The sequence below is a fragment of the Thamnophis elegans genome, chromosome 10 (genome assembly GCF_009769535.1).
Source record: "Thamnophis elegans isolate rThaEle1 chromosome 10, rThaEle1.pri, whole genome shotgun sequence".
Taxonomy (NCBI): Eukaryota; Metazoa; Chordata; class Lepidosauria; order Squamata; family Colubridae; genus Thamnophis; species Thamnophis elegans.
In genome coordinates this window covers 7,186,327-7,199,409 of record NC_045550.1, presented here as the reverse complement: position 1 = coordinate 7,199,409, position 13,083 = coordinate 7,186,327, and the positions used below count along the sequence as shown (strand labels likewise).

Below are 13,083 nucleotides of genomic sequence, written 5' to 3'. Positions count from 1 at the left end.
GCCTGCTGCCAATTACCTCCCACAGACCCGTTAGATCGCACAGGGTCGGCCTCCTCCGGGTTCCGTCTACCAGCCAATGCCATCTGGCTACCACCCAGGGGAGGGCCTTCTCTGTTGCAGCTCCGGCCCTTTGGAATGAACTCCCCGCGGAGATTCGGACCCTCACCCCTCTCCAGGCCTTCCGGAAAGCCGTCAAAACCTGGCTGTGCCGGAAGGCCTGGGGTTGATGAGTTCCCCTCCCCTCTCGACTTGTATGGCTGTATGACTCTTGTGTATTTTAATTACGTGTATTGTGTTTGTATCCCGTTTCCCCTTTTGAGTTGTTCGCCGCCCTGAGTCCCTCCCGGAGAAGGGCGGCATAGAAATAAATTAAATCTTAATCTTAATGTCTCCTGTCAGCCTCTGTTTTGCTGCTTGCTTTTCGGCTGCCATTGAAATGGGGAGGGGGGGCGTGGTATTTGGGTGAGGGAAATAATCTGTACAGGAGGACTGTTAATTGGGAGTTGTTCTCACTATCGTCTGCACATCTGGCAAGGAGGGGAGTTTCCCGCCAAGGCCAACTGTCCGGCATACCAACCTGATGATGATTTTTGAAGATATCTCCCACCTGACAGCTGTGGAGATATTGGATTGGACTATGGACTGGGGTTACCAAGGGGAGGGGAATGAATCATGTATTGATATCTAATGCTTTCGCGCGCTTTTGCTCAGATCCAGCTTTGCTTAGCTTCTATTTACTTATAATCAGTAAAAGTACTCTTAATTCTGCAAAATGGAGTTGAGTGGTTTCTTTCTTGGTTAATAAGTGAAGAAGCAGTGACATCTCCCTTATGGATCTCAACCTCCTTCCAGAGATTTGTTAACCAAAATGTTAACCAAGCCTGGTTTTGTGGATACATCATTTTGGTATGTTTTTTTTTTTTATACTGCCTCAAGTTACTGTTTTTTTTAAATTGATCTATATATTAGATATTATCTTTTCTTAAACAGTGAGGGTTCTATTAATATTTGGATAGCTATATAAAAATGTGTGAGAAAGCAAAATAACGCATGTCAGGAGAGAAGGTGTATCCAGAGTTCTTCTGATTTCAGAAAACCTTCTCATGAAATGAGGCCTTTAAGGAAAAAGGTTGCCCAGGGGATATCATCTAGGTCAGTGGTTCTCAATCTGGGAGCCATGATGTCACCACAGAAGGTCTATGGAGGCTTGAATAAATGTTATGATTTAACCCTTGAGTTAAGTCTTAGTGGTCCATGGCTGTTCTGGCCCCCACCTTGCCCGTTCAAAAACTACAGCCAAACAGAACTTCAAAGGAAATATTTTTATCAGTCCCGGCTTTTGCTGGCTGCGAGCCCAAAATAAACATAGATAAATTGTCTGGCAAAAAGTTAAACAGCAAATGCAAAAACAAACTCTTACAGCAAACCACTTCTCCAAGTTGGTTTCTTTGAATCATGAACATGAATGGGGAACCTTGACTAGAACAGGAACGGAATGGAACGAACAAACGAACGTTGACTTCTGCAACTAGGGCATGGCACCATCCATCTTTTATCCGCAGGAGGAGATCCTTAACGAGCCACAGCTGCTCGTTATCCTCTCCTGTGAGCATCCTGAAACCACTCACAGGAGGTTTCTGTGTCAGAGTCTGATAGCAGCTCCAAAGGCTCCTACTGAGCCACAACACATGGCCATGGTCCATATTTAAAGGGAGTGCGGGGTGAAGAAATGGTTGCGAACCACTGGTCTAGGCAGACAAAATAAATGGCATTTTTAAAGTAGGATGTAGCATATCTTGTACACTAAGTAATGCATGTTCCTTTCTATGGAAGCTTCCCATTCTCAATGATAAAGATAATATTCAACATATAAACAATTGTTTAATGATACTTCAAAGTTACACAACCTCAGAAAGGGTGTTTTCTCCATGGCTGTGTGTGTTCACACACAGACACACACACTCACACACACCACAGTGACATAACTGCCTTATAGGCACTCGGCAATCATCTCACATTTACAGTTGGTTGCAGCATCTCATTGTCATGTTAACATGATTTGAGATGTTTACAGTGTTTTTTGCCAGTTTACAGCAAAAAGGGCCCATTCAGAAGAATGGATTTGCTAGAGAACTGTGTGATTCACTTAACAACTACTGTAAAAACTGCAAAAAAATCAGATCCAATCATATAGGTGCCATGACTCCAACAACTTATGACTGAAATTCCTGTCCCAACTGTGGTTGTCAGTCTCCTATATTTAAAGTCATTTGACTTTAAATGTTTAACTCTGAAATAGAAGGGCTTTGTTGTCATGCAGCACAAGGCACAAAAGACTAAGATACTATTAAGTTGGATCTCCATATATCAGAGGTGGGTTCCTACCAGTTCACACCAGTTTGGTAGAACCGGTTCGTCAAATCTACCGAACCGGTTAGAAGAGGTTCCACCAGTGGACCCGGAAAGCAGGCCACACCTACAGAAGAGGTTCCAAAAATTTTTGAAACCCACCACTGACACACACACAAACACACACACAGAGAGAGAGAGAGAGAGAGAGAGAGAAAGAGAGAGAGAGAGAGAGAGAGAGAGATTCACACAGAGAGAGAAAGAGAAAGAAAGGAAGAAATAAATAAAAAAAGAAAAAAAAAGAAAAAGTGAGAGATGAAAGAAAAAAAGGAAACAGGGACAGAGAGACAAAAGGAAGGAGAGAGAGAGAGAAAGAAAGAAAACACATGTTTGTTGGAATGTTTGTTTATTCAACTTGTATGCTGCCCTATTCCCGAGGGACTCAGGGCGGCTAACAAACCAAAGGGAAGGGGAATACAAACAGAACACAAGACAAGCAAGTTAAAAACAAAACAACAGTCACAACAGTTTAAGTGGGGCCGGGAACTCATCAGCCTCAGGCCTGCCGGAATAGCCAGGTCTTAGAGGCTTTGTGGAAAGCCAGAAGGGTGGTGAGGGTCCGGATCTCCATGGGGAGATCGTTCCAGAGAGCCAGAGCAGCCACAGAGAAGACCCTCCCCCGAGGGGTCGACAGTCAACATTGGCTAGCAAATGGTATTCGGAGGAGGCCTAATCTGTGGGATCTAATTGGTCATAGGGAGGTGATTGGCAGGAGGTGGTCTCTCAAGTACCCAGGTCCAATACCATGTAGGGCTTTAAAAGTAACGACTAGCACCTTGAAGCGTGTCCGGAGACCAACAGGTAGCCAGTGCAGCTCACGGAGGATAGGTGTGACATGGGTGTACCAGGGTGCACCCATAATCGCTCGCGCGGCTGCATTCTGGAGGTAAGGTGGTTCTGACAAGTGTCGTCGGCATCTTCATATCCGGTCACATGGCTGGCAAGCCACTCCCATCCGGTCACATGGGTGGCAAGCCATTCCCACAAAGGAGGCCACACCCACAGAGTAGATTCGAAATTTTTTTGAAACCCACCACTGCCATATATACTCCCTAACACTGTTTCTTGACATTCACCATCCTTCTTCTGTCAGTGGCCTGCAGATGTCCTGAGAATTCTCAGAATTCCCAGTTGACCCAGCCTAATTGGACCAATGGCATGTGTACAATAAAGAGAACTATTGTTTATTGTTCTATTAAAAATTGCAGTTTTGGCTTTTCAAGGGGCTGAAAATATTAGTAACATCATGTGGTTTGAAGTGCTGTTTGTGGACACAGAAGGTAATATTATGGAAAAAGAAACATTTGGCATGAAAGCATTGTGGAATAAAGAATGTTCCCTTAAATGAAACACATCTGGCAATGCAGCCTAGATATTTTTGTCTTAGGCTTACTTGGATGGAAAACAGTATTCATCCTATGTGATCTTCCTCTGCCAAGAAAATCTTTATATAAAAGGCAAAGAGAGTATGTTATGGTTGGGTAGTTCTCTGATCAGGATGCTGTAAAGAATGGAAGACAGGAAAACCTCTTGCCACATTTTACAAACTCAGATGCTGCTGGACTAGAATTCCCATCATCTTCTGCTAGCAAGGCTAATGGTCACAATGATATGAGCTAGGGCATTGTATTAAGCTGTACATCTAAGGAATGTATCATGTGAAATGTATGTATCAGTGGATGTATGTCATTTATTATATGTAAACATAGACCCAATAACCTTTTAATTGGTGGCCCCATATCAGCAGCTATTCCCACATCCTGTATAAATCAGGCTGAGAAATGATGCATTTCAGACCTAGGCAACCTGGTGGCTTCCAGATGTGTTGAACGTCAACTTCTTTCCCATTCAGCAATGTAGCATCTGGCAACTGGGATTTAGGAGATATTGCCTAAATATGTATAAAGCCTTTCATGTACCATCGTCTCAATAATCCTTCCCATAATCCTATGACGCATATCAAGCAGATGTTCTCCAGATGTTTGGGTCTACAGCTTCCACAGTCCTCTAGTACTTTTCATGCTAAATGAGAAGGGAATTGAAATTCAACATATCTGGGAAGCACCAGCGTGCATGCTTATGGAATACTAGGCCTGATTTACAGAGGATGTGGGAACAGTTGCTAATATGGACCGACCAGTTGAAAACTTATTGGGTCTGTTTGCAGACAATAAATGACATTTATCCATTGATGCAAACATTTCTCACAATATGTTCCATATGTTCATAACTTGATACAAAGCCTGATTCTCAGGCAGTTGATATTTTTTTAACAAAAATACAATGTTGAACATCAGGCCACTAAGATAAAAATACGAAATTATTTTTTTCCATTTCACTTTAAAACATCACTCAACCTCTAGAGTTGATTAGCAGGTAATGTTTTTTTTCAATGTTGTTAATCAGGCCTACACTCTTAGTGACCTACCAGAAGAATACTTTTTAACCTGCTTGTTCCATTCCTCCCAGCTCCTTTTTCCAGTCAGCAGGAAGGAAATAAATCTCTTTCCAAAACATCTCACAGCTTACTGGAGCACCACCTCCCAAAATGAAGTCAGACAGTAGCAGAGGTGGGTTCCTACCAGTTCGCACCTATTCGGTAGAACCGGTTCATCAAATCTACCGAACCGGTTAGAAGAGGTTCCACCAGTGGACCCGGAAAGCAGGCCACACCTACAGAAGAGGTTCCAAAATTTTTTGAAACCCACCACTGGTCCTTGGATATGATTATTCTACACTATCATGCTCATATTTATAAAACTCAGTGCCTCTGTGAAAGGTAAGGATGACTACTGCGTTTGTGGTGCAATCAGAACATTGCGTGTGTTGAAGTTGTTTTAACGCAAACCAAAGATGCCTTTAAAAAAAACAAGTTTACATCCTATTCTTATGCATGCCAGTGCTGTGTGTGAGGTAATTTAAGGTGGTTCTGACAAGTGTCGTCGGCATCTTCATATCCGGTCACATGGGCAGCAAGCCACTCCCATCCAGTCACATGGGTGGCAAGCCACTCCCACAAAGGAGGCCACACCTACAGAGTAGGTTCGAACAATTTTTGGCCAGTAGGTACAACAAACGTTGAAAAAGCCTGGAGAACAATTAAAATTTAAAAAGAGGATTGTTGTATTCGTTCTCTGGTGATCAGTAGAGGGAATGGGAAGAAATGAGTTGTCCATTTTTCTTCTCTAAAAGATATCTAATATTTTATAAGGCGTCAGAGGAAGAAGGAATGCTTCCCTTTTCTTCTTAAGGGAATTGAAGGGTGCACATGTGTGAGAGGATTCTAGACATAGAATGTCAGTATAGATAGAATAATGAAAATGAAACTGGCGGATCATATCAGTGTAAATCTCATTCATCAGTTCTCCTTCTCGTGGGCCTCAGATATGTTAGGACAGGTGGACAATCTACCGCTTATAGGCTATACCCCATTTGCAGCAACACAGCACCCCTATTTGCACTCTGAAATTTTCATGCAAAAGAATGATAAAAGTTCAGGTGAAAATAGAAATGTTGGCCTTCCATTTCCATTTTCATCCTTAACCTCCCCCCCCACACACACACCCAAAATGGCCTTAGAATTGTGCCATCATTATACCATTTTGTCACCAAATTTCAGCAATTTTATTCAGGCTGCATTTGATGAAGTTGGAAGTTTCTTTAATGTGTGAATCGGAAGTGTTCTTTCTAGAATCAGCGGTGTGTTGCAGCTGCCAAAAAAGCCAATGCAATCCTACAAAGGGCTGAATCAACAGAGGGATAATATAGGATCATATGAAATGTCACTAATACTTCACTAACATGAAGTGGTGGTGCCAACTTATACTGTTTTGTAACACCACACTTGGAAATTGCACCTCATTTTGGTCATCACGGTATAAAAAAGATGTTGGGCCTCTAGAAAGGGTGCAGAGAAGAGCAACAAAGATGATTAGGGGACTGGAGACTAACACATATGAAGAACGGTTGCAGGAACTGGTATGTCTAGTTTAACAAAGAGGAGTAGGAGTAGCATGATAGCAGTCTCCCAATATTTGGGAGCCTTTCGTAGAGAAGAGGGGATCAATCTCGCCAAAGCACCTGAGGGCAGGACAAGAAGCAACAGATGGAAAATTATCAAGGAGAGATCTAACCTAGAAATTTTAGCCCCCTCAGAGAGGGCCCGCAATCTGGGCGTCCTCCTGGATACACGGCTTAGTTTAGAAGAACACCTGATGGCCATGACCGGGGGGGCCTTTTACCAAGTTCGCCTGGTGCATCAGTTGCGCCCCTTCCTGGATCGGGATGCTCTGTGCACAGTCACTCATGCCCTTGTCCTTTCTCTCCTGGACTACTGTAACGTTCTCAACATGGGGCTGCCCTTGAAGAGCACCCGGAGGCTTCAACTGGTCCAGAATGCGGCTGCACGGGTTATCATGGGGGCACCTAGGTGCTCCCATGTTACACCCCTTTTAGGCGGCCTGCATTGGTTGCCGGTTGTCTTCCGGGTGTGATTCAAGGTACTAATTATGACCTTTAAAGCGCTCCATGGCTTAGGCCCAGGGTACCTGTGAGACCACCTACTGCCACCGGTAGCCTCCCACCGTCCAGTGCGATCCCACAGAGTTGGCCTCCTCAGGGTGCCATCGGCCAGACAGTGTCGGCTAGCGACCCCCAGGGGGAGAGCCTTCTCTGTGGGAGTGCCTTCCCTCTGGAATGTGCTGCCCCCGGAGCTTCGTATAATCCCCGACCTCCGGTTCTTCTGACGCGCCCTAAAAAGTTGGCTTTTCCAGCAAGCCAGCCTGGTCTGAACAAAACAAAATAAATTATTGATCATTGTTAATTTTAATTCGATTTTTTTTTTAAAAAAATGTCATTGTCAATTCTAATTGGGTTTGTTTGGGATATTCTATTTAATTTTTTTAAACTTTTTTATTATGTGTTTCTTTTAATGTTGTACGCCGCCCTGAGTCCTTAGGAGAAGGGCGGCATATAAATCTAATAAACCTAAACCTAAACCTCACCTAGAACTAAGGAGAAGTTTCCTGACAGAACAATTAATTAGTAGAATGACTTGCCTCCAGAAGTTGTGGGTGCTCTATCACTGAAGGCTTTAAGAAGAGATTGGACTGGAATGATATAGGGTCACCTGCTTGAACAGAGGGTTGGACTAGAAGACCTCCAAGGTCCCTTCCAAGTCTGTTGTTCTATATTCAGATGCTTGCATTCCTGCTTGTAACTCTCAGCACCAAAAAGGGGGGAGGGGAAATAACTACAGGTAAGAAATAATAAAAAAAAAATGGAAATTCCAGTCTTTGCAGTAACTCTATCCCTACTTATGTCATTACTGAATAATGGCCCCTGTTGGTCATCCATGTGTTAGAAGAATCCAGGTTTCCCCTCTTCCATCCTGCAGATTTTATAACCTTGGCTAAAAACGCTTGCCAAATCTTCCTTTTAATTCTCATCCCGTAAAGCACATATAAAGATTCTGTGGTTCATGAAATTATTTTCAAAAGCCTTCTGCAAGTAATCAAGTCAAACCTTTGGCAAGACTGCTACTTTCCTCCCCAAGCAGCTTACTTTGGAAAAAAGAAACAGAAAGAGAAGAAAGAAGAGCTGATCTCTTATTTAACTTTGCCCATTATTAGCATGGGGCTCCAAAAATAAAAAATAAAAATTGCATAGCTCTACAAATATTAAATGGAGGCCAGCTATCCAAAGTTATGTGGTCAAAGGCTTCCAAGGCTTGGAAAGGAAGTCATGGCCATGACATTCTATACCAATATGGCAACCTTTATTCCCTCTTCAGCCAATGATTGGCACCAACAATTTGGTTATTCAGATTTCTTGCCACTCTGATACAAAACAAATTTATTACTGTTTACAAGAGTACAGTTGATAGACTTTAGGGAAAGCTGCTATTTCTGATTATTGCTTTCTGATTATTTCATAACATAACGAACACTATATAAGAGAAAGCTGCTCCTTTAGCATTGTTTTGCATGTGAGTAAACTAAAGTTCCCATCAAAATAAATTTCTTGTTCAAGTCAATAGAAATGAAACTAAAGCAAAACCTCTCCACTTCCTGTGAACATAATGTCTGTAAGAGCTGCATTCAAGATTTCCATCTTTATTGGAGTACACCAGTGGTGGGTTTCAAAATTGTTCGAACCTACTCTGTGGGTGTGGCCTCCTTTGTGGGAGTGGCTTGCCGCCCATGTGACCGGATGGGAGTGGCTTGCCGTCCATGTGACCGGATATGAAGATGCCAACGACACTTGTCAGAACCACCTTAAATTACCTCACACACAGCACTGGCATGCATAAGAATATGATGTCAACTTGTTTTTTAAAAGGCATCTTTGGTTTGCGTTAAAACAACTTCAACACACGCAATGTTCTGATTGCACCACAAACGCAGTAGTCATCCTTACCTTTCACAGAGGCACTGAGTTTTATAAATATGAGCATGATAGTGTAGAATAATCATATCCAAGGACCAGTGGTGGGTTTCAAAAAATTTTGGAACCTCTTCTGTAGGTGGGGCCTGCTTTCCGGGTCCACTGGTGGAACCTCTTCTAACCGGTTCGGTAGATTTGACGAACTGGTTCTACCGAATAGGTGCAAACTGGTAGGAACCCACCTCTGGAGTACACTCATCATAAGCGAGCATTGCATGTAAGAAGCTGTAACTTTCTGATGTAAATTTTATTCCACTTCTGATTCAAAGCAAACTAATGATCAGTAATAGCTGTCAACCAAAGGACAAATCACATGTTCCTAATTCTTATCCCTTGGCTTTGGTTCATTCCAGCAGAGACCCAACTGATTGCTTGCAACAAAACCTATTAATTCAACAAGCATTTAGCCCCATAAAGCTAAAAAGAAATGGAGGACATGTTTAATGTTTGCCACTTGAATTGTCTTCTTTAGCCTTTAATCTACTGTTTTTCTTGAATACCTTATTACAGAAAGGGACCATTAACTCTGCAAATAGAAACAAAGGTATCAATTAAGATTAATTGTTGCTTATCTACATGTTTCTCCACTTTTATGCCTCCGGGTAAACAATATCCCTAGGCTTGTTCTGAAATTTGTTTGTCCTGAGGAATCTATCCAAACAATCACGCAAGAGCTTTTCTAAAAATCACCTGTGCACAAAGTAATTATTTCCTGAAGATGCTGTATAATAAGAAATGGCAGCATTCCCATTGCTTATACTAAGATCCATGACTGCCCTGCATGGTTAGGCCAACAGGAGTACTGTTTAAGGGTAGCAGAAATGCTTTTTCCATTGCTGTCTAAAACAGCACATTAATGTGTCTGGTTTTCAGCTAGAGAGATGGACCTGAGGAGGCAAGTGTAATTTGTCAGTCCACTTCCAGCAGCACAAAGTCTCTTGCTGAGATGAGACTAATCCAACAAGACACCATTTCAAGATGTAATTGTTATGTAACAGTGCATGATGTGCCAACACATTCCAAGAGTCCTACCGTGCCAGACGATTGGGCTAACTGTCCAGCATTTAAGCATGTAATTCCGGAACCAAATCAAAGAAAAGTGTAAGGAGGAATACAGTAAAACTCTTGCACTCCCATTCTTAGTGCCTGCAAGCAAGAGAGCTTTGAAGGGAAGAAATTCATTCATTTATTTTTGTTCATAATTAAAAATATATTATTTTTAATATTTGATACATGAGTGGTTGTATCTGACAGTTTTCATGATGCATTACAAATGATGTTCTTATTACTATCTCCTAAACACATTGTATTGTTTATTGTTAGAAAGACTTACCTTCTTTTTTTTACAGGAACGTATAAATAAAACAAAGAACAAAATTAATATAAAAATGTATTTTGTAAAAAAATAAAACCAGAATCTGAAAAAAATTAGGGCAAAACACTCTTTTTATGGTGCCTTAGTATACTGTAGCAACATAAAGACTTAAAATCTTAAACGTCATTATATAGAAAGAGTGAGGATAATAATATATTTGCTAAAATCGGAGATGAATGTCCAAACGCCTTTGAATTGCAGTCTTTTATTTTGTTATCTGTTTGTTTGGGTTTTTCATTTCACATTAATTGAATTTTATCTACTATCGCCTTTGATCATTGTTGAGCAGAGCTTTCATATGAGACAAGACAAAATCCACATGTTGTTCCAGAAAGAAATTTCATATCCTTTCTTCCCTATGAATTTCACAATAAAACTTCTTTTGTATGCATATCTATATTAACTAGACAAGCAGAGGTCATCTGCCATGGAGAAAAGGAAGCTGAGTACAGAGAAAAGGTTTTTTGAAAACTTTACATGAAGAGACCAAAGAAAGAGTGATAGCAAGGGTATATCTTCCTAAAAGAATAGAGAGAATTACTAGGTTTTGAGATAAACTACCCTGTAAACATAATCACTGCTTTTAATAACAAATTGTTTAATTTACTTGCAATAGAGGCTGGATTATGCATGAGTTCATGCTTATAGAGAAGCAGAGATCCCTTGTGACCCATCTAAAATATTAAAATTTGAAAGCAAGGGAAGAAAGTTACCTGGTGGTGTTTCCAGAGTTGATTTATCCTTTCTTGGTTTGATAATTTTCTTTGATTTGTACTCTTTCTTGCCTGGTTTGAATCTTGGCGATACCTCTATTTCTGCAGAAGGTTTCAAGTCTTTCTCTCTTGGTTGCTCCGTGAAAGGTGACAAGTCCTCATTGGGATCCGGATAAGAATAATAATGATTCCTATTGATGATTTCTTGTAGGTAGTAATCCTGGTCCTCCATGGGGAGAGCCCACGTGATAAAGCCAAGCAGGGCCAGATCAACATAACAAAAAACAAGGTAGACCTGAAGAAAGGAGATCTTCTGGAAAGGGAGAATCTTTTTCATCATGTTTGTGTTGTGCTAAAACAATGTAGCCCTGCAGTTTTCCAGACTAGAGTTAAGTGGAGAGAGAAAGAATGATAAAAGCAAGTAAGCAAGGAAAGAAAGAAAGAAAGAAAGAAAGAAAGAAAGAAAGAAAGAAAGAAAGAAAGAAAGAAGGAAAGTAAGTTATTTGCTAGTAAAATCCAAGATGAAGAGCAAAGACTGGGATTAGAGCTTCTGCTTTAGGAATAGTTTGCAAAAGTTGCAGCTAATGAAATCGGAGTGTGGAGTGGAAGCAGAGGGAGGAGGAAACAGCTACAGTTCATGTGATCTGCAGAGCTTAAAAGCCAAACACATATGCAGGCATATAGGAAAAGAGACATACTTGATAGGTGTGATTTTTCCATCTCAAGCTTTTAAAGAGATTGTTTCCCTCCCCTACACTACTCCCCATTAAAAATTCAATTAAACTCATGACTCCTAAGATTCTGGGTCTTTGAATGCTGCTATATAATAGTGTGTCTGGACATTGTTTATTCAATAAAGTAGGGGATGGGCAGAAAGTGAGTTGGCCACAAGCCTTGGTATCCGATTCCTTGTTACAAATTGTGTCCTTTGTTTTGCCTGGATTGTGTAGACTGTAATGTGTTTAGATGAAACTGAAGTAGAAAGGGAAAATATTTTTCTCCTCTGGTGCAGCCGAAATCCTCAGCAGAACATGAAGGTTGCATTCTTGTTCTAGAAAACAGGAAAGCAGACCCGTGAAAATGCCTATTATTCTTCAAGCATTTGATAGAAAACAGGTGCAGATCATCAACGGCATAGAAAAGTGATCTTCTTTCATTTGTACAGTCTGTCCCCTTAACATCCTGGAGAGGCTAATATTGAACCTGGGCCCACAATAAACTGAGAACAAGCACTATTGCTTTTTAGTAGAGATGCATAGGAAAACATTGTAAAGCCCCCAACTCAAAGCCCAACCGTACCTCATCATAGTGGTGGTAGGTAAATAGTATAAACCTTATTATGCTGGCCAACACAGGTCTGTCTTGGAGAAAGACCCAGGATCTACTGCATTTTTCCCCACCAAAAAACTTTACGGATCAGTTCAAAGTTACGGAAGATACGGTGCCAAGTAGTGTCACCTCCTGGCTGGGAATGCACAGGTCAAGGTGCATGTCAACAATGACACCATTGAAACAGTGAAGGGATTCATCTTCCTGGGCTCTAAAATTGATGAAAGTAGCCCTGAGATCAGAAGGCATATATCGCCCTAGAAGAACTCAACGTCTGGCATGAATAACATCTGGAAGAATAAAGACATCAGTCTCACAACCAAGTGCAGATTAGTTAACGCAATAATATTTCCGATTGCTACTTAGGGCTGCGTGACTTGGACTCTGGAAAAGGCAGATAGGACAACTATTATGCATGCTATGGACTGAAAACAAAATAACAGAAGAGTCCTAGACTAAACCTCACCAAAATACCACTTAAAACTAATATTGACAGACAGAAACTGTTATACTTTGGTCATATCATTAGAACTGACCAGTGGTGGGTTTCAAAAATTGTTTGAACCTACTCTGTGGGTGTGGCCTCCTTTGTGGGAGTGGCTTGCTGCCCATGTGACCGGATATCACAACAGTCACTCGTGCCCTTGTGACCTCTAGGCTGGAGTACTGCAATGTGCTCTACATGGGGCTGCCCTTGAAGAGTATTCGGCGACATCAGCTGGTCCAGAATGCAGCCGCGCGAGCGATCGTGGGTGCACCTCGTTTCACCCACGTAACACCTATCCTCCGCGAGCTGCACTGGCTGCCTGTTGA

The 13,083-nt window shown here is 41.6% G+C and overlaps 1 protein-coding gene across 1 annotated transcript in view; it reads right to left on the bottom strand.

The window, feature by feature from the left end:
* CPXM2 (carboxypeptidase X, M14 family member 2) overlaps positions 1 to 11,554 on the bottom strand; it is a 143,223-nt gene extending 131,669 nt beyond the window's left edge. Inside the window, exon 1 of the mRNA XM_032225989.1 lies at positions 10,942 to 11,554. Coding sequence (XP_032081880.1) covers positions 10,942 to 11,281 — 340 coding nt within the window. The 5' untranslated portion in view covers positions 11,282 to 11,554. The remainder of the gene's footprint in view (positions 1 to 10,941) is intronic.
* Between the last annotated feature and the right edge of the window lie 1,529 nt (positions 11,555 to 13,083).